The 27,623-nt window shown below is 45.5% G+C and overlaps 1 protein-coding gene and 1 long non-coding RNA gene across 4 annotated transcripts in view; one reads left to right on the forward strand and one right to left on the reverse strand.

Annotated features, from left to right (window-relative positions):
• Window positions 1–27,623, reverse strand: part of FAM53A (family with sequence similarity 53 member A) — a 62,964-nt gene that overhangs the window by 16,585 nt on the left and 18,756 nt on the right. For 2 of the 3 annotated variants that reach the window (XM_066573014.1, XM_066573013.1), the window contains exons 2-4: window positions 25,415–25,640; window positions 16,894–16,948; window positions 13,416–14,218 (exon numbers count right to left, since the gene is read on the reverse strand). In XM_066573014.1, coding sequence (XP_066429111.1) covers window positions 13,416–14,218; window positions 16,894–16,948; window positions 25,415–25,531 — 975 coding nt within the window. In that variant the 5' untranslated portion in view covers window positions 25,532–25,640. Of the gene's footprint in view, window positions 1–13,415; window positions 14,219–16,893; window positions 16,949–25,414; window positions 25,641–27,623 lie in introns of those variants that run through there. The other variant, XM_066573015.1, reaches the window with a different exon arrangement.
• LOC136573322 (uncharacterized) lies at window positions 4,251–6,381 on the forward strand. The gene is made up of 3 exons (XR_010785870.1): window positions 4,251–4,382; window positions 5,563–5,639; window positions 5,879–6,381. It is a non-coding gene; the product is annotated as an uncharacterized lncRNA (long non-coding RNA).

Here is a 27,623-nt window from a genome sequence, read left to right on the forward strand (position 1 = left end):
CCCTTTACCAATTGGTCTGCTATGATTAAATAGCTTTAATACCAGAAAGGAGGAATTATAATACGACCCCCTCAGTGATAAGAAAGTACACAGGAAGGAGTTGTAAAAATTCTTATAAAACGTAAGGTACCTTTACACAGGGGCGATAGTACATACACAAACTTTACTCAGGGGCGATAGTCATTCCATAAATGGAGGGGAAGCGGGCCGGAGACTATTTTGTTCTAGAGAAGGGCAGACAGTAGAACAGACGCCGATGGACCCCATTAGAGTCAACACGTTATATTCGGTTCTGTTCCACCACCTTGTGACAAAGCAGATCTGGCCGTTTTTCGAATGCTAATACAACACTAGTATGAACTTAGACTAAACCATATAGTTGGGGAAACTGAGCTAACAAGGCCTTTGGTCTTCAACAACATGGCAGGTTAAAGCTCCGTTGACACATAAGCCGAATTTGTCCATTGGCCAACCACTCAGCATATGCTTGATGTGTGAACTTTTGGCAAAAGCCGGGCCGGTAGAGTTCAGCCAATGGTTAGGTATACCACTGTATTCGAATAAACCGGCATACAGCGGATCGATAGCTTCCATCAGAGAGAGACGTAGAATGTTGATGTGTATCTTTAAAGGAGATGTCCCGCGCCGAAACGGGTTTTTTTTTTTTTAACCCCCCCCCCCGTTCGGCGCGAGACAACCCCGATGCAGGGGTTAAAAAAACCACCCGCACAGCGCTTACCTGAATCCCGGCGGTCCGGTGACTTCAATACTTACCGCTGAAGATGGCCGCCGGGATCTTCTACCTTCGTGGACCGCAGCTCTTCTGTGCGGTCCACTGCCGATTCCAGCCTCCTGATTGGCTGGAATCGGCACGTGACGGGGCGGAGCTACACGGAGCCCCTCTCTGGCACGAGCGGCTCCATAGAAGAAAGCTGAAGACCCGGACTGCGCAAGCGCGGCTAATTTGGCCATCGGAGGCCAAAAATTAGTCGGCTCCATGGAGACGAGGACGCCAGCAACGGAGCAGGTAAGTATAAAACTTTTTATAACTTCTGTATGGCTCATAATTAATGCACAATGTACATTACAAAGTGCATTATTATGGCCATACAGAAGTGTATAGACCCACTTGCTGCCTCGGGACATCTCCTTTAATGGAAGCTATGATGTGAATGGAGCCGTAGATGGATCCAACGTCCAATGGGGTAGGTAGGGGTGTACTCGTTCAAACATACACCAAAACCTCAAACTGTGTAGGGCCAGCTTTAGGAAAATACGATCCTTCAATTACCGGCAATGCAGTTTATCACTTTACGTTGTTTAATAACAGGGCAATAATCCAAAAGGTCAAAGAAAATAGTCTGCGGGAACCTACAATCTGCTGCCCCAGATCTTTCCTTACAAATAGTAAGGTGTGTACAGTGATCAAAGGCAAAGCCGGAGATTAAAATGCAGCAGCTGCTTCAATGAAGAGCGGGCAGGTGTGTTCGCTGCAACGTTTAACCCTTTCAGACAATTAATCAGCAACTGAAATTATCAGAAAAACAGTGTGTAGAAACTGAAAACCAGGTCAGGATACAATTTCTCAGAAATCATCCACTTTTAAGTTGTTTATGGCCCACTGCACACGGGCAGAATTTCCGCCCCTGCCCGCCTGCATAGGATTGCATTACAAAACGGAGTGGAGAGTGGAGCCGTGGGAGAAGGTGAGAACCGCACTGGATCCTGCAGGGACACGGGTCGGATCCCGCTGCGAGAATTCTCGCTGGGGATCCGACCCGGCCATCTGCAGGCGGCCTAATCAAGAATAAATCAAGAGGCAGGCGCTGTTTCATTGGTATCTATGGAGAGTATTTGCCAGTAACAGTGGTGGACACTGGTACTGCAAGTGTAATACCTGATGAAGGATATCCTGAAAACATGACCAGTTGGGGTGCCTTGAGGACTGGAGTTGGGAAACGATGGTCTAAAATGTCAACGTACACCTCCATGTTCATGGTTCTTGCCACTACAACCAACGGACTGGACCATGCCATTTAACACATCGCCAGACTATAAAGGAACCTCCGCCATAGTAACTGTTGGCACAACACACTTAGAAGGCATTCCCCAGGCATCCTCCACACCCAGGTAGGTCAATCTGATGTGAAGATGGAGTAGCGTGATTGATCACTCTATAGAAAGTTCTTCCATTACTAAACTGTCCAATGACAACGCTCCTTCCACCATTGTAGATGCCAATGCATCGTTCTTGAGGGAACTTGCCAGATGTTTGCAGGATGAATGGAGGGAAACACGTTAGTAGAAAGTATACCACAGAGAGTATCCGATGTCATTATGGCCCAAGGAGCTCCACTAAGTATTAACATATGGAAATAAATACTACTTCTGATTCTTGCTCAGCTCTACAAGTACTTTTGGTAGGATAGAGTAAAACTGAAGAGTGGTACATTGTGGTTTATTGCTTAACCCGAGAATGGACATCTGTGCAACATTACCAACAATATGCATAAGATTAAACAGTTCTGTATGAAGAATCCCATAGCCATGGACAGTCGTATCCTCCTTTATTTAGGCCTCGGGATGAATGCGGTTTTGTACTATAACACACCGCTACCTTGTGAAGCTTGATTTAGTTCCATGCAAAACTAAAACTTCTAACCCCCCGAAGAGTGTGTTTGGACTGTACTTCTCATTACAAACATACCACTACAAGGACCGTCTCTGTACTAACAACACAGACATTTGCTCTGTGAAAGCATAAAAAGGAAATCTCACATGTCAGGGGTCACCGACATTGCCGCATTTCCTTCATGGAATCTAAACATTAAGCTGATGCATGCGGAGAAGAATTAGGTAATGCTGTGAAAAAAGTGAACCCAACAGATCAACTGCCAAAAAAACCTTAAAAAGCCCACGCTTTATAGGACTGAGGAGCTTCATGTTTGTGGAATGAATCACTATTGACCCCATATATTCAGCGGCCTTACCAAACTGAGACGACCACTCATGCCTTTACTTGGAGCAAAGTAACCACTTGGAAATCTGTGACTGGCATACTCATTTAGCGAGGTCAGGTAGCATTAAGCATGATCTTCATTGCAAAAGTACCCTTCCAAAATATAACCAAAAGCTTGGGGAACATCTACTAAGAATCGTTTTAGTACTGTGTTTCCCTGAAAATGAGACTGTCATTAGTTTTTGCCCCAAAAGAGGTGCTAGGTCTTATTTTTAGGGGATATCTTATTATACTTACCTAGCAGACTCGATTTACGGTCCCTCCTGCTGCTCTGGAGCTATGATGCGCTTCTTGCAGTCCTCGGCCACCCACAGAAGATCACTTCCTGGTTACAGGATTCATAAATCCCACCTCCAGGAACTGATGGCTCCGATTGGTTCTCAAGCTCTGCTCAGCCAATCAATTCAGCTCTTGATGAACCAATGTGATTGGTTCATAGAGCGCTGCATTGATTGGCTGAGCAGAGGTCAAAGTACCAATCAAAGCCATCGCTTCCTGGAGGCAGGATTTATGAATCCTGTAACCAGGAAGTAATCTTCTGTGGGCGGCCGAGGACTGCAAGAAGCAAAATATAACCAGAAGCTTGAGGAACATCAACTAAGCATCGTAAAGCTCGGTTCAAAAATAAAATACTTCCAAAATGTGTGGTGTTCCCTTTCCTATCCCAAATCAGATGCGACGGGGAGACGACATGCAGTGCTTCAAACTATCAAAGTGACCATTCGCTATATGGGGGACACTTGGTCCACCATGAAGATAGCGGACACCAGCTGCTCTTCGGGTAGCGGCAATCTTCACAGTGATCCGGAACTGGAAAATAAACGATTCGAAAGAGCCAGCAGGGTCCGACAATATGGATATTTACATAGGACAGCCCACCACTAAAGCAAAAGCATGGCTGACAATAAGAGGGCGTCTACGATTAGTCAGTGGTAGTTGCCATAATCCTAAGTGATTGCGCATGGTGGTATTATGGCTGCTGTAGGGCTAGCCATCGAGGCGTCTACGGTCCTACAGTATGCCTCACATAGAACCGCTCTGAGCTTAGGAACCATATTCAGCCACAGGATGAAAAGGTCAAATTTAGACAATCCCTTTAAAATCATGGTAATCTCTTTTTTTCCTCTTCTATGAAGTAACTATATATTTTAATTCATGCACAGAACAGCAAACCCCACAGCGGCTGCTATAGTAACATATTACTGTTTGTTCTGCACTGGTGTTTTGCAAATCAGAAGAGAGAGGAAGTAAGGTTTAGTGGTTAGAACTCTCCGAGGCATAACGAGTTTACGGCCGTGTATACAGCCTTCGGATTCAGACCTACATTCTCCTAAAGAGTGACAGAAAACAAGAATATATTGCGGTGAGTGTAGTTTTTTTTAATTAAAGTAACCCTACAGTCCCAGGGCAAAATTTGCCCAAATGAAGTTATATTACCCGGCGCCGTCCTTTTTCCTGGTTTCCCTGCCAAAATGTCTGTTCTTGGGCTCTACAATGACTGTGATGCTCCTGTTAATCTGCAGACGATGCATGCAGCTTCCTGATTGGCCACATGAGTAGCGCTGGCCAATCAAAGTAGTGTACAATACCTTAGACTATCGAGTGCTCGGTGTGCATTGGGTAGTCTAAGAATTGCTGGAGAAATCTTGGATGTATGAAGTGGGTCCCGGTGACAGGCGATCAGTGGTCGGAACCAGGAAGAGGACGGCACCAGGTAATATAACTTCCCCCTCTGATCCATGGACAGACTTTAAAGCCTATATTTTAGTTAAAATGGGGTTGTATCAGAATTTGATGTTATCTCCTAACCACTGGATAGGGGGTAACTTGCATATCAGTGTCCCCAGCCGATCTACAGAATGGGATTCCAGAGTACCACACTGCTGTCACTGCCGGAAAAACCAGAGTGGGTGCTGCTCTGGTATCTTAGCAGTCCCACTGAAAATTAGTGGAGTGCTGGTGCGCTTGCACAACCGGTGCACTATTCAGTCTCCTCCTCTCTGCTGAGGGTGCAGTAACCTTACAAATGAGGATGGGGGCAATGGGACCTTCCTTTCTTGAGGTCGGCTGGGGTCTCAGCAGTGAGACCCGAACCGATCAGCAAGTTATCCACTATCCTACGGATAGGGCATAACTTGAAATTCTGGTAAACCTCTTTAAGGACAGCACTTCCCCACAGTGAGGAATACGGGGGGGGGGGGGGGGCTCAGAAACCCTAATTCCGTAAACCCTATTGGAATTAATGGAGCGTTGGTCGCTGGGCTAGCACTGCTCATTCTGACGTCACCATGGGAGATGAAGCGACCCCGCAGAGACAAGGCAGAGCAAAACATGGGATCCACATTCAAGAGATCAGTGGAGGGTCTCAGCGGTAACACTCCCACCGATCAGCAAGTTAACCGCTATCCTGTGGATAGGGCATAACTTTTGATCCTGGTACAAACTCTTTAAAAGTGCAGCAAATAATTAGTAGGCCATGGTGTAGGAGTCATTCATTTCTTATTTAAGTCTCACGCCTCTTACAATAATGTCATGTTTTACAGTAAATCATCAGAAGATAACGACAACTCTACTATCAGAGCTATACACATGCCGAAAGATGAAAGTCTACAGTCTTACGGTAAGAAGTTCCAAAGAAGAATAAACAACCAATTGTGCAAGAATGGTAACCAGTACAAGACGAATACAATTGTTTAGCAGCTCTCTCAGGTCAAGCTCCACCAAGTATCCACCATCAGTTGTGAGAATGGTCTATAAATACTGCAGGACAGCCATTGTAATTCAATAGATTTCTTCTTGGTCAGTCAGCAGCCTATACATTTTTCTGAACTAGTCTGGAGAAAGCTAAGGAAAGCTTAGGAGGACATAAGAAAGGGGATGCCCAAAAGAAATTGCCAAGAAAGAAAGTCAAGAGGACCCTACAAAGAACAGAGTCTTCATCGGTGGAGAAGAATTAAGAGCCTGCCCCTAAAACTACTTGAGCTGATATTACCAATAACAAACCGAAGTATTCTAAGGTCACCTGAAACAATGCCACCTAGATCATCCTTAGGCTATACTACATATTTCTGAAAGGTATGCTTCACGTATTGTTAAGCTAGTCAACCAAAACACTTAACTCGACTGCAACACACCGGAGGGTCATGTAAAGTGAATGATCGTGGTTAACACAGGTCACGTCTACTTGTCACAGCTACGTAAGGTACCTGTTTGATCAGTTATGACAAAATGATTACGTTCTGAAGTGCTTAAAAGCCTTTTCAGGCCAAAAACACTTAGACACATGCATGTAAAAAAAAAAGTCAGATGATATTGTCTATACAATGGAACAGAGTCATGAATAAATCTAGAAGAGAGTTGTCTACCACCACTTGGCCCAAAGTTGAAGCCCAACCCCATTGAAAACTTGGAAACTAAAATGAAAGTAGTTCATGCAGGGAGCAGTGATGCGAGAACTTGTTAGCTGCGGTTCTCACTATTTCGAGCTGCTTCAGTGCCTTCATATGAAATGGAGGATATAGTCACCCATGGATTAAGCACCGCCTTCAGCCAAAGTAGCTCCAAATCTAACAAACTCAGGGCATCGATGTATTAAATGAACAGCTATTCATCAGACTGTCCACCAAGTAATAACTACTTTTTTTTGGCCAAAGGTCGACCCTGAAAAAAAAAACAGGTTGCAAAAGGGTTGTTTTAGACATTATCTGGTTGCGGCTCCTCCTTACTAAAGTGAGCCCCATTCAACCAATAGTACACAGATGGCTCATATCCTTGTTTGTCCACCCCTTAGCCTCTTAAAGCAAGCCTCCGGGTTTCAGGATAAAATTTTGTCTAAGGGTCGGAGGGGGAGGTGGACTGCAGATTTTTTCTGCAGTCCATTTGATCTGGCGGTCCAAAGCCTCGTTTTCTATATCTGCTCTGATTGGCCAGAGGTGATCCTGTGATCAGCACTGGCCAGAGAGCAAAGTGCATTAGGTAGCTAAAAAATTGCTGTAGCCATCTTGGCCCAGAACTCGCAAATTGGAGAGATGGCCAAGAAGAACTGCAGTTAATATATCCCTTCTACCCCTCCTGTCCAGGAACAGAATGTAGTCTGGAAACTGGAGGGTCACTAAGTAGAAGTGCTTCCAATGAGTCCAAGGTCGTAATGCAAGCAACATGTTAATGACCTGACCCAGGATATACACTATGGTAGACTATCTAGGAGGTGCACTCACCATTTTTAATTCTGATGAAGCTATGCTTTAGAAAGGTCCTAATTCAAAGGGTATATCTCGAATGAACTTTCCATAGAGGAGATCTATTCATTTGCTGCCGAACTTTATATAGCATTATCAGAGCGATGCATCTGCTGGTGAAGACAGCTGATACATTCGGGTTATAATGCAAGCGTGACAAGTCTAACGATTACAAGCCGCTATCATATGTACAAAACCACAACGACGCTGTCATTTTGAAAGTCAACTTCAGTCACTTGGTACGGAAATGAATCACCAGCCGCTGAAAACAGAAGAACTGCATCTAGGTCTCTGCTCTATAGGGTTTCCATTGCCGAAGAGTTGTGTGTTCAACATGAAACAAAACTTCATTGCAAATGATTTCTGTGATTGATCCTGATATTCATACAAATGTATGGCATGCAGGGAAACACAACATGGTCTCGGGTCATCTTTTTGAAAGTCTGTTTAGTACGTTTTTGTCTCTTGGGAATCTAAGTGACAACCAATATGGCTGCCCTAAAACCTCCCACAGAGGTGGTCACTAATCCTCTACCTCTGTCCTGGCCATAAAGAAGAGGCTGGCTTAGTAATGAAGATGGGCTGAACAGTCAGCCCCCTTGATGACGTGACTGACAAAGGCAAAGGGCGGCCATATTGGGAGACCCGGTGACAGAGCTGGGACTGAAGTGAAGGTTCTAACACGGTGGGTTTGTGTATGCATTAAGGCTTTCTTTTTGGAAGTAATAAGCACAGTGTGTGCCACCATATGTTTTTTTTTTATTCGATACATTCCCCCCGTTTTAAGGGGAAATACCGCCATAGCATAGCACCTAATGGAGTTATAAACTTTTTTTGGACCGATCCCATAAGAGCCCTTTTATTTCTAAACACAAAGTCTTGGCTAAATCAGCCAAAGCAGCATGGGTCCAGCTCCTCCTTTATTTGCAGACTGGTTAAAGCGGTTGTCCAGTTGTAAACTATTGATGGCCTATCCTCAGTATAGGTCACCAACAGTAGATAACTGGGTGTCTTGTCAAGTACCCTCGCCAATGTTCTCTGGCGCTCATGCACAAAGCTGATTTCTGCAGGAAGCAGACAGCCCCATTCCCACTACAGGGGCCTGGTTTGTTATTGCAAGCCAAGTTTCCAGTGAAATGAATGCTAGAGACCTGCAATACCAATGTCTGACCACTCCAGCAGGAACGGAGCTGTCTGCTTCCTATAGAAATCCACCAGCCTGCCAAGCAGCTGACCGGCAAAGGACCATGGCTCCAGACCGCCACCGATCTATATTGATTACCTATCCTAAGGGAAGGCCATCAGTAATTTACAAGTGGACAAGTCCTTTAAGGGTGGGTTGTAATAACTTGTCTGTGCTCCATTCCAAGACACGATGAGTGACAAAAATTTTTTCCCCCCAAAGTTATTTGCTGAAATGTCTTAACCATATCACATAAGGAAGCCATTAATGCCAAATATTAACTGTGACAGAGTACTCTAAGATTTCCTATCCCGTTACTCTCTTCTGATCATTGAAACGCACTTCGAAAGAAAGAATGAAATGCGCTAGAGAGAAAGAAAAGTACAGGACATTTACTCTTCCCATGTACAGAGATAACAAGTTCTCGGATTCTGCAAAACAGTTGTGAACATCAGAACGGTGAAATGTGAGCCGTCTCCGTCTGAAAGAAGATTCACGCATGAGCTGCCGCGCTGAACCGGCCAATGTGCAAAAAAATAGAAAAAGGAAAAAAGTAGAACCTTACAGGGTGAAGCTTCTCAAGTCTTCGGGACTCTGCCAGAACTGTTGGCTAATGGGACAAGTCCCACAGGGATCCCACATTTTCCGGCAAAGTCAAACAGCTGTCTAAAAAATTAGCTGAAGTCTTTCGCTTAACCATTAGCTGGGAAGTATGAAGGTCTTTCATTCACAGGGTCGTGTTTGTCCGATTCGGGCTGAAACTTGATCCACACCTTGGCTGACATTTCGCTGGAGATACAGGTGGCGAGTACCAACTGCAAAAACCCTCACATTTTCCTACACAAAGTATAATTTTACTCCTGTCAAGTAAGCAAATCGGTGAAGAACTCAACGGCACTATGAAACCCCCGTTCATCGGGTTTCCAAAAAATTCCAACACAGACGTTCACTGTATACTACGAGGGAAAGTCTATGTCAAGGGTTTACTTAGGGAGGTCAAGACGTAATTAAAGGATCAGAAAGACATGGTGTCTTGCTTCCAAAAACAGCACCACACATGCCAACAGGTTGTAATGGGTATTACAGCTCAGTCTCATGTGTATCAATGGAGGGGAGCTAGCAATACTAGTCAACTGACAAACTCATGGATAGGTGAGGAGCCATATTTGGAAGAAAAACAGCCATTTTTTAAACCCCATAAAATACATTTTTTGATTGTTAAATATTCTGGATTACTGGACAGTATATAAAACTTCTAGAACTTTGGTTCTGTTGGTATGGTGAGATTCCGAATCAGTCTGAAAGACCTCCTGGATTAACAAAGTTCTGTATTAAATGGGTTGTCAAGTTGTAGAGTATCGATAGCCTAACCTCAGGTTAGTACATCAATAAAATATTGACATGGGTCTGCCACCAAGGACCCCCACTGTTCAGCTGTTCGCCAGTGTTTTGTGCACTGAGATGATTTCAGCAGGAAGCAGACAGCTCTGTTCCCACTGCAGTGGCCAGGCTTAGTATTGCATGCAAAATTCCCATTCACATTAATGTGAACTTGGCCTGCAATACCAATCCTTGCCACTGCAATGAGAAAAGAGCTGTTTGTTTTCTGCAGAAATCGGCTCCGTGCAGAAGTGCTTTGGCCTGGTAAAACGGTTGATCAGCGGGAATCCCAGGTGGCAGACCCTTAGTGATTTACTATGGATAGCCTATTCTGGACATAGAAGCCATATTAACGGGCTTTTACTGTAATTCAGTATATGCCCTGAGATGCTTTAATTTCCACATATGCAAGTCCCAGAGCAATATGATCACATGGAAGAAGAAGGGGTTGGCTAGACCACTGCTGAGACACATCTGGCTAAGGACACTAACTGTTGGGAGACCCCCTTTACTACTATGAATATCCCGATAAGCCATATGAAAAACAGTGTCTATTAACGTTGTCTTAATTAGACCATAAATTTGCATAATCCATTGACATCACTGTAGCTGAAAAGACTTAAGACTTTGATTTATGTCTTCACCTGGTATAGCCATGTTGGGTAAAAGAGAAGTATTGACTCCAAGTTCCCTGGAAATCTACATCTTGCTGCACCTCCAAGACTTGGTGACCTTTTTGTTATAGATGCTGGAGCCATTGTAGGAATGCTGACTAGCGAGGACTATCGCCAACTTCCTGACTTGTATATGACACATGGTCTCAGTAGTGACAGGGGACTATTAAAAAAGGCAGTGAGTGAAGAGCACGATGCCCTGTCAAACGCTGAGTAGAGATTACACTACGCAAGCCACGCACAACTAAGAAAGTCGAGTACGCTCTCGGCTATGTGCTCCGATTTGGCCATTCACAGGGTTACTCAAGACTACTTAGAATTCATAAATCAAAATTTGAAGACTAGCGTCTACATGAACGTGCACCATTTTCTGCATAAAAAGTTGCCTGTAGACTACAGCTACAGGAAAGAAGGTTTCTACACTAACTAGAAGGGGTTCTTTACTGTAAGAGCAGTGAGACTATGGAACTCTCTGCCGGAGGACGTGGTGATGGCGAACTTGCTAAAGGTTTAAGAGGGGCCTGGACGCCTTTCTTGACTGTTACAATATTACATGTTATAATCACTGATTACTTCAGAAGGGTCAATGATCCGTTGATTATTTCCATCACAAGATTGGAGTCGGAAAGCAATTTCGTTCCCATAAAATGAGGAAAACTGGCGTCTACCTCATTGGGGTTTTTCTGCCTTCCTCTGGATCAACATTGGCGATGTAATAGGCTGAACTAGATGGACATATGTCTTTTTTTCAGCCTTGCACACTATGTTACTATGACCACAATTCGAGGGTGTAATCCTAGGGCACAGGAAGTTCAGTTAAACAGCAGACTTCCTTTATAGTACACAGCCTTGTTTTTGATCCCTAAACATATGAGAGGACTGCAAATGAACCAAGAACCCTGAGAGATCAGAATAGCATGTTATATCTAAACGAAATGCAGTCCTAAGCTCTCGCTCACGACCTGAAGGTTGCCAGTTCAATCCCCTCGTGGTTCAGGTAGGCGGCTCAAGGTTGACTCAGCCTTCCATGCTTCTAAGGTTGGTAAAATGAGTACCCAGCTTGGTGGGGGGTGATAAATAAATTACCTGAAAGCCCTGCAGAATAAGTTTGTGCTATACAAATAAGATTATTTTTAATCGAGGTGTGAACTGCCTCGTGTTCAGATTAAACTGGTGATACTTTACAACCATTCAAGGTTTTAAGCGTTTAGCAAGACTTCTTCTCATGGCCTTAAAGTATTGAGTCAACGTGCAAAAACACATTTTGCTGGATGGTAAACAAGTGAAGAGACAGGTTACATCAACTTATATTAATGTCAAGTTTAGACGAGTTCAGAGCTGAGCAATGTGAAATCTGCTGCTGCATGGCAGAAGAGAACACTTGCACCAGATAGGATAAAGCATGGAGACTTGTGGGTGAGCTATGCGAGTCCTTGGCAAACAACCGGACTGCACGAGAAAGGGACTTTCCTATTTAAACACTATTTTGGGCATGTAACCGAATGTGTATCCAAGCGGTAGGGAAATGGATTTATTTTCTAGTCCAGTCTTGTGAGGACAACGTATGAGATCATGACAGAAGTTTCCACTTATACTCGCAACTGTTAATGTTTAGAACAGGTTTCCAGTAGATCAGTGAACAACAGGGATCAAAAACCCGTAAATTGCTACCATCGTTCTCCAAACAAATCACTGTGCTAATTAAAGGAGCTTCAAGTTACCGATGCAAGAGCGCAATCAACGGATGCGCCACCTCTAGTGCCCTTGGGAACATAGCCTGTAGGATTCTTGGGTTGTACGCTATACACCAGTAGGTTTAACCAATGGCTTCTCCCGGAGAAAGATAAGAAGTAGCATAATATATTAGTTGGCCAATACTGAAAGGGATTCTTTACGAAGCTGGACTCGGAGCTGAGCTTCGAGTCACAGAGGCGGGCTGTGCCAACTTCTCCCCACCCGCATAATGCTGATTGACGGTTATCTCCCCTTTTGTGCATAGGGAGTGGCCAATGCGGCCCACCTCCGTGACTCATAGCTCAGCGTCAAAGTTCATGAACCTGGTGACAGAATCACTTTAAACTGGACATATCTATATATGAAGTACCCCCCACCATGACTTATATTAGTTCTTGATTCCATCACGAATATAACTGGCCACCCAACTTTCATATCTCCAGACCTTTCATACGCTATGCAAATCTTATGGTGACCACCTGACAAGAACGTAGAGAAGTGTTGCATCTAGGACAACTAGAGAATTAGGGGTCTCAACCACTGGAATTTACCCACACTAGGACCTCCATTACCATGGTGGAGCATACTTCAACTGACGCCACCCACGTCTACTGCAGAAGAAGTCCTTCATGTCTACATTCTGTTAGACTATGGAATGGACAAACTGCAAATGAACTTGTCCCTCAGCCTACGGAAATACACTGCTATATTTGCAGTTCTTTGATAGATTTCGACTTTCTTCAAGGGTGAACCTTCCATTTAAGGGTTCAACATGTCTACTGAAATAATATTCTTTGGTTCAAGATAACACAGGCTTGTGTATCCGTTCCTTAGCTTGCTCTCATTTCCTCAACCGAGTGTTATGAATGGCAACACTTCCCATCTTCCCACAGCTCCTCCTTAAACTGAGATAAAAAACGGTGAAGAAAAGAATGTTCCATAACAATGCAGTCATATCTTCCAAGCGGGTCAAAAGAAAATGAATTACTCTACATACCCGACCGTACATCATTTCCCAGCAGGACATATATACATACATATGATAAAAACTAGGTGGTGTCTTATCTGACTAAATGGTCCAAAATACCTTAGAAAGAATTGGCCCCCATTGACTATATCAATGGAGTTCCACTGTCACCTAAACTAAGACCATCTTCAGCTGTATCCGTCAAGTGCGAATTACTTACCCGTGTCATTTTAAAGAAATCTATAGATGGACGATTCCACCGGACATCTTCATCCCGCCTCCGTTTTAGTCGAGTTTTCCTCTCGTTTAAAACGCAAGGCTGGGAGCGGCACCTCAGCAATCCTTGGCGCCTTCTCAGCTCGGGGGTAGAGGTTGGAGTGCTGTTTGCGGAAGGCAATATATCTCCTGGTTCGGTGATGTGCTCCTGAGACAGAGAAAGACGCCTCCTTGGGTTGAAGTCGCAAGAACCCCCAGAGTTCCAGCGTACACTTGAATTTGTGCTTCCTTCGCTACTGTCCACAAAGCCGCTGCTGGCAGAAGAAGGCCTTGGAACAGGAGATGTGTTACAGACAGGGACTGTGAAGATATTGTTGTTTAGAGATGGGGCATTTTGAGGCAGGCTGATGCTTGTGCTTCTCTGCAAGGTGGCGCTGCCATGACTATTACAGCGCTGTAAAGTGGCACTGCCACCGCTGTTGCATCGTCTCTTTGACACGGGAGTCCAGACTTTGGAATTGCCAGGTTTCCAAGGTGACCGACAGCGAGACAGTTCATCTGGCTCAGACAATGACCTGCAGTGTCTTTTTGTAGGGGGAGCCAGTGGCTGGCCAAGGCTGTCATTGAGGTTAAGTTTGTTTATCCAACCTGATACCAACGCCTGATTTGAGGATTCGTTCTGCCATTGAAGACTAAAACTGCCGGGAGTGCCAGTGCTGAAGGGGCACATAGGGAAAGAGAAAAACGTATTCTTGTTCAGTTCCCGGACTGGACAAGCACTGTCAATCACTTTCCAGCGACTGTCCTCTGTTGGAGAAAAAAAACAAAAAAAAAAAAAGAGAAAGAGGGAAGGGGTAAAAAAAGGAGAAAGATTAGAACAATAGTCTCATTTTGAGAAAACAGTCAAGTGTTACATAAAATAAAGCCGAGCGCGGAGCACAGGTGATGGAACAGTCATATCAGTAGACTCAGGGTTATTTTTGGAGATGGGAAACTGCCGAGTAGACAGATAAGACTCCGCACAGTTCTACTCAAATAGCACAAGAGGCTGTAAAAAGGGGAATTCTCAAAAGTATATTACATTTTCTCTGTACATTATTTTTAGCTTTATGAAACCATCATCGACCTATGAGAGAAAGCAATTCCACACTTCGATATCTGCATCATGTGGTCAGAGATGAATCTCAGATGACTAGGTTGTTGGCTTGTAACTCGACATTGGTGGTTTCTTTTTTTAAGGCATTTTAGTTGTAGAGTAACAATTACATATTTTCTGGCGGACTGTAATTCAGTCTTGCTTTAGATTTCGATGTGCCCCCCCCCCTCCAACCCACAGGGGGCACTTTACGGGGGACCCCCCCCTCCAACCCACGGGGGCACTTTACGGGGGACCCCCCCCTCCAACCCACGGGGGCACTTTACGGGGGACCCCCACCCCCTCCAACCCACGGGGGCACTTTACGGGGGACCCCCACCCCCTCCAACCCACGGGGGCACTTTACGGGGGACCCCCACCCCTCCAACCCACGGGGGCACTTTACGGGGGACCCCCACCCCTCCAACCCAAGGGGGCACTCTAGGGGGACCCCCACCCCTCCAACCCAAGGGGGCACTCTAGGGGGACCCCCACCCCTCCAACCCAAGGGGGCACTCTAGGGGGACCCCCACCCCTCCAACCCAAGGGGGCACTCTAGGGGGACCCCCACCCCTCCAACCCAAGGGGGCACTCTAGGGGGACCCCCACCCCTCCAACCCAAGGGGGACCCCCACCCCTCCAACCCAAGGGGGACCCCCACCTCCAACCCAAGGGGGACCCCCACCTCCAACCCAAGGGGGACCCCCACCTCCAACCCAAGGGGACCCTCTAGAGGACCCCCACCTCCAACACAAGGGGACACTAGGGGACACCCAACTCCAACCCAAGGGGACACTCTAGGGGGACCCCACCTCCAACCCAAGGGGACACTCTAGGGGGACCCCACCTCCAACCCAAGGGGACACTCTAGGGGGACCCCCACCTCCAACACAAGGGGACACTCTAGGGGACCTCCACCTCCAACACAAGGGGACACTAGGGGACACCCAACTCCAACCCAAGGGGACACTCTAGGCGAACCCCACCTCCAACACAAGGGGACACTCTAGGGGGACCCCACCTCCAACCCAAGGGGACACTCTAGGGGGACCCCACCTCCAACCCAAGGGGACACTCTAGGGGGACCCCACCTCCAACCCAAGGGGACACTCTAGGGGGACCCCACCTCCAACCCAAGGGGACACTCTAGGGGGACCCCACCTCCAACCCAAGGGGACACTCTAGGGGGACCCCACCTCCAACCCAAGGGGACACTCTAGGGGGACCCCACCTCCAACCCAAGGGGACACTCTAGGGGGACCCCACCTCCAACCCAAGGGGACACTCTAGGGGGACCCCACCTCCAACCCAAGGGGACACTCTAGGGGGACCCCACCTCCAACCCAAGGGGACACTCTAGGGGACCCCCCCCCCTCCAACCCAAGGGGACACTCTAGGGGACCCCCCCCTCCAACCCAAGGGGACACTCTAGGGGACCCCCCCCCCTCCAACCCAAGGGGACACTCTAGGGGACCCCCCCCTCCAACCCAAGGGGACACTCTAGGGGACCCCCTCTCCAACCCAAGGGGACACTCTAGGGGACCCCCCCTCCAACCCAAGGGGACACTCTAGGGGACCCCCCCTCCAACCCAAGGGGACACTCTAGGGGACCCCCCCTCCAACCCAAGGGGACACTCTAGGGGACCCCCCCTCCAACCCAAGGGGACACTCTAGGGGACCCTACCTCCAACCCAAGGGGACACTAAGGGACCCCACCTCCAACCCATGGGACATTTATAAGCCATCCATTGTTCCATGAACCTAACTTATTCACAGCCTTATTTCCATACACTTTTCATTGCAACTACCACTGCAGTATTTATTCTCTTGTAATGGCTCAGATTCGTAGTAGTTATTAGCATAACCAAAAAGTTATCTGAATGCTCAAAACTTCCTCAAGCATAAAAGAAAGAGGGACTGGAACACTTAAAAGGGAAGTAGCACAATAATGATTTTATTATTCCGAGTACCGTCTGACCATTTGGAACGGATTTGGCTTTGTGTCTGGGAGCCTCTGCTGTCACATATCTGGTCCATTTAAAAATCACAGGGACAAAAATATGTCATCTGTCTCTTCCAGCCAATGGAGCAGGCCAGGATTTAATATGCAAAGCTCTTTACAAGCATAAAATCACCATCAGCCATTGATTCGGGACCATTGTTCTAAGACCAGTTTAAGCCAGCGGGCTCTCAAGCCACATCTTCAAGCCTTCTATTTCCTCTGCACCTCATTTGCAACAGAAAAGGATATATTTTCTTGTTTTGTTTTTTTGGTTCGGACACCTTGCTTTTCTTGGAATTAGAAAAAAAAAAACTTCTAACGTTTCTTTTAAAAAAAAAAACTTACCATTGATTTCGAAAGGGAACAAGCTGCCTTCATTGTTCAGCTTCTCAGATGAGCGCTGAAATTAACCAGAGGGAAAGACATTTCAACACCATACAACAAAGCACATGGTGTGAAAAATATATATAACAAATCATAAATGTACGCGAGTAGGGATATAACAAAAAAATACATTCACTTGTATAGGACTGTGGCAAGGGCTACGTGAGGGGGGCAGATACTTCACTGTGGCGTAGCCCAAACGTCTGTATTGGCATAAGTGTTCTAGAATTTAAGTATATATTAGCATTAATGCATTTCTAGAAAAATCTGATTACTATGGCAGTAAAAGGTAAAAAAAAAAATATATATATATATATATATATATATATATATATATATATATATATATGTGGGTTGTGCCACGTTTCTTGTTAGGTGGTATCATGAAACATGACAACCAGTGATGCAAAGCTGAGGCAGTATGCCCAGAGCAACCAAAAGACTCCGATGTTTGGTGCCTTACTGTCCCAGGTCAGTCTGCATTATTAATCAGATTTTTCTAAAAGCACGTTTCGGCAGGAGAACCTCCTTAAAATCAGATGGGTTGTAAAGGATATGGTAGAGGTCAGTATTTTTTATTTTTTTTTAAATCAAAAACTGGAAATAAATCAAGAATTGTTATTGATAACTGGAAACAAATCAAGAAATGTCAAACAGCAATGTACATACAGAATACTTGCACTTCCTGGTTCTGAAAGACTTTTCTATCAACTGTTAAAGGGGTTCTCCAGGACTTTCACTATTGATGATCTATCCTTGGAATAGGTCATCAATAGCTGGTAGGCGAGGGTCTGCTGTTCGGGATCCCCACCGATAAGCTTATAGCCTAGTCTGCTGTCAGTTGAAAAAGCGTCCATATTGGACTATAGGCAAATCTCCCATCGAATTCAAATGCAATGTGGAGAGCGCCATCTGCTTTAAGCACTGTCCATATTGACATTGGGCTTGGGGATCAGTTCATCCCAGAGTGGCAGACTCTTGCCGATCAACTATCGATAACCTATCCTGTAGATAAGGCATCCATAGTAGAAGTCTTGAAGAGCTACTTTAAGGACTATGATTTTTGCAACAATTACTAAATACCAAAAGGTATAGCTATAGCTTGTCTGGACATATTAAAGGGTGCTCATAAGTTTTAGATATATAGTAACATACAAATGGAAGATGGTACTCATTTCCCATAGGAGTATTGCAGGGCCTACTAGTTACTTGGTGCTCTCGTACCCTTCCCGATATACATTGACTTCATGCAAAATGCAGTTTAACGTGGGCTGTAAGCAAAAACCGCTAGATGAACCAACTTCCTCGCTTAGTTAGATGCCTTCTGGTTTCTGATTTGCTCTGCCAAAACAGATACTATTGTTCAGACACTTCCTTTGCAATGATAGCAGTTATATATATATATTTCTCCACTGTAGAGCATAAACATCCTTAAATACACCCTTTCAGCACTTATAGATCAGACAGAGGGCTCAGAGTGACTGACCATTGTAAGAGACCATGGGGCAGTGAAATGTCTCCAATACTATATACCCCCTCCCAATAGTGCCCTAGGCAGCTACATATTAACTAACCCGTGTTCCAGCCTTGATTTCAGTTCCCATAAATCTCCATCATCCAGCGTCATTCATATTACACTTTAATTTTTAGAACTGGTCTGAACTCATTGACTCCAGCAATATGCTCCTCCAACCACGTTGTGTCTTATGATTCTATTTACTGATTTCCCCTTTAAGGAGACATGATCACTAAGATGTTAAACAAGAACTGCCGGGTGTCTTCGTCAGCAACAATAATTGGCCTCAATAGACTTTCATGGTCATTAAAGGGGTTTTCCGGTTGTAAACTATTGATGGCCTAATCCTCAGGCCAAGTCGTCAATACGAGATTGATGAGGGTTTGATGCCTGAGGCCCCCCGCATATCAGCTGTTTTCTTGGCTAGGATGCTTCTGCACTGAGCTGATTTCTGCAGTAAGCAGGCAGCTCCGTTCACACTGCAGTAGCCTGGCTTGGAATTGCAGGCAAAGTTTCTATTCATTTCAATGGAATCTTGGCATGCAATACCATGACTGGCCACTATGGTAAGAACAGAGCTGTCTACTTTGTGTAGAATTCAACTCAGTACGAGTGTGAAGAGCTGATCGGCAAAAGTCCCTAATCTACTATTGATGACTTATCCTGAGGATAGGCAGTCAGTTTACAACCGGAAAACCCCTGTAAAAATAGATTCAGGAGCAAAAGTCTAAACATTCCCTACGAAAGTGACAACAAACGCCACAAGCACAACCTTTTGAACGTAGAATCCCCCCAAATACAAATGTGACATCATGAAATGACCATTTTAAGACCACAGCTACCTTTGCTTTTGCATATCTATCTATATAGATAGATATAACACACACCTAAGCTGTCTGCACGATTTACCTGTGAAAATCAAGTTCTGGTGAGAACTTCAAAAAGTTGCATATATAAAAGTTAACGAGAACCATAAAAGTGAAGCCAAGAGTAGATCAGGTGGTGAAGATCTATAAAACTATCTACTAAGTCCTGCTGAGGCAGCAAATACAAGGAAGTCACAAAGCACCACACTATCATAAAACACCTAGCAATGACACGTACAAAAAGAGTGAATCAAAAGGGACATTAAATCTGCATTCTTTATATTGGAGAATGCATCTGATGTTGTCCGTTACCAACTGTGTCAAACTGGGCTGAAGATATCATAGTGTTCTTCGATGGGGAAAAACTAACAGAAAGTCCAAAAACATTAAATATCTGCCTTGTGACCATTACGTTATCGCTAATCTCCAGTAACAGTCACACACACGTGGGAAAGATATTATCGACTCGTCCTCTAATCTGCTCTCTTAGAGAAGTGTAGACCATTCAATCTGGAGCACCAAATCTAAAATCAATCCTAGTGCAAATCTTGCAGAAACATGGGCAGGGACCTAGCAAGAAAACCTTAGCATCACAGGTGACCACCATGAATTGCCATGTTGTACAGACCTCCACGGTTACCCATGTTATAAATGGTGGAGTTGGCCATACTGCTTAAAGTGGCCGTTCGATGGCAACTTTTGCCCATTTGCTGGAGCTTTCAGTAGCCTGGACCTACAACTCCCATACTAAAGCACTTCTGGTCCCCATATTAGCAGGAGATGGACTGGAGAACATCTCTCAACCCAAATCAAAACCATACAATGTCCATTTGGCTCCTAATTTTGAAGGCGAGATCATATTTGGAGAACTGTAACGCTGTAAGAAGCAATCTTCCAAACCCTACCACCCAAACATGACCAAGGGAAAATGTGGATCCAGAAAAACCCCCTTCTTAGCCCAATACCACAAATCAAACACATCTGCACCTTTTATGGTGCATGCAAAATTGGGCATATATTGCAAATGGGGGTCTTTAATTTGCGGCTGAGATGTAGTTGTAGAGCTGAAGAGTCACGGGTTGCAGACTACTGCTGTACAACAGGGTTTTAACTGTAGGGCAATCAAGAACATACAAGTTCCTCCCTATATGTTCACAGTCTCCACCGCACCCATCACATCGCCATCCTGCAGACTACTGAAGGACAAGGTCACACTAGTGACTGTTAACCAGTCCAGTCCCGAAGTGCTGCCAAGTGTTCATCCCATAGGGGGCATGAGTAACGGAGGGATAAAAAAAGTTTCATCGGTGATAATAGTAATGACTTAACTTATTCCTTGTGTACAACAGGGCTACGTTTATTGAGGATGGGGGTTGGAGAAACAAGCAAAATGATTACCCAGTTGGATTTTTAGATCTCATCTGTGGACAATTTCAAAATAATACTGCCAAAGGCCTATAAAGTTCACGTAATATCGCCACATAGTTGTATTCAAATACTTCCTTAAGGCCATCTGCAGACGGAGGGTCGGATCCGGCTGCGAGGATTCTCGCCGCGGGACACGACCCGAGCACCTGCAGAGAGCAGCGCATACTCACCCGCGGCTCCGGCTGTTTGATGTGCCGGCCTGCCGGGCAGCCGGCGCATGTGCAGAACGAAGCCGGCGGCCGGGCACTGACGCCTCTGTGCGAGGCTCCACGAGCCCCGCAGAGAAATAAACCATGCTGCGGTTTGTTTGCCGCGCGAGATTTTGCGCGGATAAACCGCAGCCGTCTGCCTAGGATTGTGGTTGCTAACACAATCCTATGGCAGCTTCCAAGGGCGGAAATTCCGCGGGAAATCCCGCCCGTCTGCAGGCGCCCTAAGGTTGCCTGTCCACAGATGATCACACTCTGTAAAGCTTTCCATAGGATTACTATGGAAAGCGCAGCTCCGGCGTCCACGAGCAGAGAACCATATTGATTCTCTGCTCGCAGGATTTAAATTGCGGCATGCTGCGATTGCCGCAATTCACCTCCGAGACCTCTCAGCGCTCTCCACCCCTCCCCCCGTGGCGGAATATCGGTAGCGATATTTCGCCTCGGTCGTGGACAAGGGAGCTTAAAGGAGATAAAGTGAATGAGAACATTACCTGTAATACCAAGGCTGACCACTGCATTGCGAACGTAGCAGTCTGCCTTTCTGCAGAAATCAGCTCAGTGCATAAGTGCAACCAGCCTGGCGGACAGCTGATTAGCAGGGGTCCTGGGGGGGTGGACCCCCGCTGATCTACTACTGATGACTTACCCTAAACCAAAGTCATCAATAATTTACAGTCGGACAACCACCTTTAAAAAGCACACAAAATACTGAAATATAGTGTCAAATTCTATGCAGTATTCAAATACTTCCTCAAAGAGCTCACATCATACCGCTACATACTTTCCACATAATACTTTCCAAATTTCTCTAAATTCCACCACTAAATACTGGGAGGTCTTAAAAGTTATAGGGGTTGTGCCAAGCTTTACATTTATCCCTTACACACAGGATAGGGAATAACTATGATGCGGGGTCCAGCGGGGTATGGAGCAGCAACCCCCACTAATCCCAAGAACAGGGGTCAGGTTGGTCTCCGAGTCAATGACGTAGAAGTCACGCAGGTGCACCGCCGCTCCATACACTTCAATAATATTGTCGGACACTGCCGAAGCGCTTGAACTCCGTAATCTCTTAAGCGGTCACTGAAGTGTCTGTAGTTCATTCCCTCGGGGACCGACCGGACTCTCTTTGTCAAGACTGGAGGGGATCCCAGTGGTTGGATCCCCACCGATCATAAAATGATCTACTGTCCAGTTGATGGGGCAGAACTCTATAACTAGGCCTAACCCCTTTAATTTCATTCTGTTATTGAGCGATGGGATCAGTGTAAATAAGAGCACTTCTCAACTTTGGGCACCCCAAAAATCAGGGCCCCTGGGTAACTGCCTGGTCTGTAATAGGCCATGTTTTTATATGGCTTTCTTATATCCAAGATCCAACTGGGGTGAGAGGTCAGTAAAAATCCCATTGAACCACATAGGAAATAGACAAGTTAAATATTTTGTGTCCTTGAAGGGACACTGGGCAGTGTGATCCTGACATTTGGATACGATACCAAAGACCTTGAAACGTCCCCAAAATTCTAAAATCTGCAAGTCACATACACAGCGTTCCAATTCATTATACATAAGTGATCTGGCCGGATTATCTAAATAGACCTGACTCATGACACTGAACCCAGGGAACAACTCATTTCACCAAGTATTGCTGAACTTTGAAATCCTATCCATCTAAAAATTGCAATGACTTGCAAATTAGGTCACTTGAGATTGTCGGCTCGCCAATAAATCCCCGAACTGATGCAACTTCAGGAAAAACAATAGGCGGGGCCAACCATTATAAATATAATTGATGTATCGTAAAAACTGATTTGTGTATGACACTAAGCAGCCGGGGCCGAGATCTCACAGGTGGTTGTGTTCCTGGTAAACGCTGAGCCCTCGGGCTAGTGAAGTCATGATCACTGGCTCAAAACCAATGGGAAAGAACTGCTTTTCTCGTAAAGTTGAGTTCTAAAACAAAGCTCCACCCTGGAGCTACTTTGAATAAACACTAATGCCCTTACGTTATTAAGGAAGACGCTCCCACAGCTGCAGGGGACAATCCAAAAGGTTACTGAAAATATCCTTCAAATTAGTGGTAACGCCCTATATCTGCAAGGAATCTTCCAATAATGAACTCTAATGACATGTTAATCAAATGTGACTCACTTTTTAGGGTTAGATCGGTAGGAATCCCCCACCTCCCCATGAAGAAATGTATTCACTTGTGTGGCACCATCTCCACTATAATCTGGACATCTCAACTCTTCCTACTAGTAAGGGTCAAACATATATCAGAAAGGTCAATTGTTCAAAAAGTTCAATCAAATGAACCAATGTGATTGTGTAGGATGTAGAAACTGCGGCAAGTATGGAGCAACATCCCAAAGTCAAGGGGGTGTTTCATGAAGCCCGCCTTTTTAAACTGAAGCTGGCCAGGAGACCAGGAAATATGGAAATGGGTTTGAAACAACCTCCAAGGGTCCTTTTAGATGCAAAAATTTGCATCGGTAGACAAGCCCCGATGAACTAGATTGGTGCTCATCTACTGAGCCTTTACACTGGCCAATTCAGACTCCATTGAAAGATGAATGATGGTTCATACAATCCTTCGGCCTAGAGTTGTCATTTGTTGGCTGTACACCCTCATGGGGAGATATGCAGCGTGCATTTTTATGCTCAGATCAACGAGCCGATCAGACAACGAATGAGTGTTTTCTCATTCATCGGCTGATCGTTTTCACTTTTACATGGCCCATGATGGGGCAAAAGAAAATTCAGGTAAACATTTTTGCCAGATCATCAGGTCGTGTAAAAGGCCCCTAAAAGAAGTGTTCACCCAATCAAGTGCTTGTTCGTCAGGTTCTGCAGCACACTCAGACAGGCCAATTATTGGGTAATCGGACATTCAGTTGAGCGTTCATGCCAATCATCATCCCATGTAAAAGGCCCTTAAGTTAAAGAGTAGGGATGAGCGAGCGTACTCGGAAAAGCACTACTCGCTCGAGTAATTTGCTTTATCCGAGTATCGCTGTGCTCGGGTCTGAAGATTCGGGTGCCGGCACGGAGCGGGGAGCTGCAGGGGAGAGCGGGGAGGAACGGAGGGGAGATCTTTCTCTCCCTCTCTCCCGCCCGCTCTCCCCTGCTCCCCGCTGCGACTCACCTGTCAGCCGCAGCGGCACCCGAATCTTCAGGGACGAGCACAGCGATACTCGGATAAAGCAAATTACTCGAGCGAGTAGTGCTTTTCCGAGTACGCTCGCTCATCTCTATTAAAGAGAGAAGAGCTCTTTTACAGATGGAGTTTACGGTCATTGCACAATTTGCTGCAGTTCTATACAAGGACACACGTTGCAAACAACTGATAACTGCAGACATTTACTGCTGTCACTTTCTTTTTGTTATCTTTATTATTCTGCATTTTAATGACCATGTTTACCCTGAGGTCATCAGATAGGCCCGGCTCATCAAGCCAAAACACAGGATTACTTCCTCAATAACCCCATGCCATAATGCCTAGCTCCAAAAAGAGGGTTTCTGGTTAGTAGGTCTCAAGTAGGCTTAAATATTTAATGGGGTTTCCTGGGGCACAAAATGGAAATTCTGAAAATGCTGAAATCTAAGAGGTACAACTATGTAGCGTCAACATGTACCTTTAATCAGCCGCTCTGGACCCTTTTCATCCCGTGCAGCCATCGATCTGTCGCCCTGTTTACGTGCATCACTTCCGCAGTGAACACAACAGACTGTTACCTACAACTCCCAGCATGCATAAAGCTTATCTCCCGACCAGTGTAGTAGCTCCGCCCCCAGCTCACGGGTCCTACAACTTACCAGCACCAACCTCCCTCTCACTGAGAGGGCCAGAGAAAGCTGCTGGAGCCGACGGACAGAGCCTACCGGCAGTCTGAACTGACCGATACAGCGCAGTGCTTCTGCTTCTGTCCTCCCATCATGCACTGCTCACAGGATGTTGGAGGCTATGGACAGGGAAGGAAGTAGCAAATGGACAAGATAGAGGAAGTGGAGATATTTTTCAGACGGAGGGTCATGTGACACAGAAAATGAAGAAAGTATCTAGACCAGGTACAGTGACCCCATTACAGAAGGACTTATTGTGATTATATACATTAGATTTTAAAATGTTAGCCTGTGCCCGGAATACCCCTTTAAGTCTGATGGCCCTAAAGTCCCATTATGTTCCAAATAGGCATACTAAAGGATGGTGTGATTAAATGCAGAGGCAATTATAAGCACAACCACTATATCTCCAAGAAGAGCATTCCCTCGAAAAAGTACCAACGTCGCTACTTCATACCAAATGCTTCCCTAAAGTGGTTGTCCCATCCGGACAACCATTATCTGTAGAGATCTGTGTGAACTAAACCAAGACGGTCAAGTTAGAAGTCACCGGATATAAAAAAAATGAACATTTCAACACCGAATTTTTGATCAAGACGCCCAAAAACAAGACCCACCAGATTAATGTTGTACGTTTTACATGCCAAGTCATCCAAGCTTTGGTTCTGCAGCTTCTCTGTGATTAGTGTCACCATGGTAGGCCCCACTTCCGCGGTTCTCAAGCCGACAAGCATTGATCCTCTTGAATTAATACTGTTCAGACATTTCCGGTGTTTGCAGACTTTAGGGCGTTTCTTGTAGGGTTGTTTAGTTCATCACAGTGTTGCAAGGCATTGTTCTCATCTGCAACAACAAAAAACCCAGTTATGGTCCTCTGACGTGTAGGCTCATTGCATCTCCTAATTTGCTAATCACGGAATCAACATTAGGTCATAGAAAATGAAGAGAAATTTAGAACCTTGTGTCCTCCGCATCGATTATACCAAATTGTGTCAAGTTTCACTCTGAAGGCTGCCGAACAGCAGAACACCCACACCCTACCGCCGCAGTATACCTCAATGGAAACTGAAAAAATACATTCTCACTAATAGGCCTACGAATTAAGGACAGCTAACGGACATTGACCACCGGTGTGAGAACATCAGATATGAGTGATCATAAGATTACACTTCATATAACTTTTTCTTTAGATATGTCCAGTATGGCTGTATGGTGCTCTAGCAAAGGGTCCTAATGAAGTCAACTCATCACGGGCACCGCTTGCCCCGTAAAAAGGCAAAGTGACTCCCAAGGAAATCACCATTGGTCACATCACTAGGCCTTTTTTAAGCAATTAGGTCTTATCAAAAATATCTTAAAGTGGCCTATACATTTTAGAGAGGCATCCATCAAAAACTCATTTGGCCAATAGCCATCTCGCCCAACCGTCTCAAACATATGGGCATACAGGACATCTCGGCAGCGCCTTACCTCCCCATCAACAAAAAGATTGAGCTGTAAAAAAAATCCAAGTGCCTGATACTTATCTCCGCAGACGTCTGCCATTAAGGTAGCTTTGGAAAACTTAGCATACACATTAGATGATCGCGGCTTTAGTCGGTCTAAATCCAATATATTTGGCCAAGCCTAAAGGTACCTTTACACGGAATGACTGTTGGGCGCCTATTGTTTTTCCATCCCACCGACTGCTTCTCTTGTGCTTTCACACAGGAGAGATAGTCGTTCAGAGACTGGAGGCGGAGCGCACTGGAGATCTCTTCCGGTCATTCACCTCCATTCACTGCAGACAGTCAGTCAGTTGATAGAGGAACGACTGCCTGTTTATATGGATCGACAGTCAATTGGTTTTTAGGCGAGCTAAAACCCAAACAACTGTGACAAGTGAGCGATTTTTTGCTTAGTGTCCTGTCGTTGGCTGCGTGTCCACGGGGCAACCATCTCCGAAATGTGCCATCTCCTATGATTATTTGGGCAGTAATCGCCCCATGCAAAGTTACCTTAAAGGGGTTGTCCCGAGGCAGCAAGTGGGTCTATACACTTCTGCATGGCCATAATAATGCACTTTGTAATGTACATTGTGCATTAATTATGAGCCATACAGAAGTTATAAAAAGTTTTATACTTACCTGCTCCGTTGCTGGCGTCCTCGTCTCCATGGTGCCGACTAATTTTCGCCCTCCGATGGCCAAATTAGCCGCGCTTGCGCAGTCCGGGTCTTCTTTTCTGAATGGGGCTCCGTGTAGCTCCGCCCCGTCACGTGCCGATTCCAGCCAATCAGGAGGCTGGAATCGGCAATGGACCGCACAGAAGCCCTGCGGTCCATGGAGACAGAGGATCCCGGCGGCCATCTTCAGCAGGTGAGTATGAAGACGCGGACCGCCGGGATTCAGGTAAGCGCTGTGCGGGTTGTTTTTTTAACCCCTGCAGCGGGGTTGTCTCGCGCCGAACGGGGGGGGGGTTTAAAAAAAAAAAAAAACCGTTTCGGCGCGGGACAACCCCTTTAAGAGTAAAACTGGCCTTGTTCCCCATGACATCTAGAGCTTAGTTCCCGTTATTTAAAGGGATCCAACTAAGTCCAAAAAACTTCTACTGTACTACAAAAACCCGTTGACAGAGCCTATACTGTACCACGGCGCTGCAAACTCTGCTACATGGTATCTCGTTACAGAGAGATTCTCCTTTAAAAGTAAACTGCACACAAAAACAAACACATATGGGAACTAAATATCCCATGTTCCAACCATGAGGTATTCAATACCACCTGAGATGCCACCTCTTCAGAGCCGCAGCTCTTCAAACTAAACTTGCTCGTAAAACCCCATTTTG

Source organism: Eleutherodactylus coqui, chromosome 7 (genome assembly GCF_035609145.1).
Source record: "Eleutherodactylus coqui strain aEleCoq1 chromosome 7, aEleCoq1.hap1, whole genome shotgun sequence".
Classification (NCBI taxonomy): domain Eukaryota; kingdom Metazoa; phylum Chordata; class Amphibia; order Anura; family Eleutherodactylidae; genus Eleutherodactylus; species Eleutherodactylus coqui.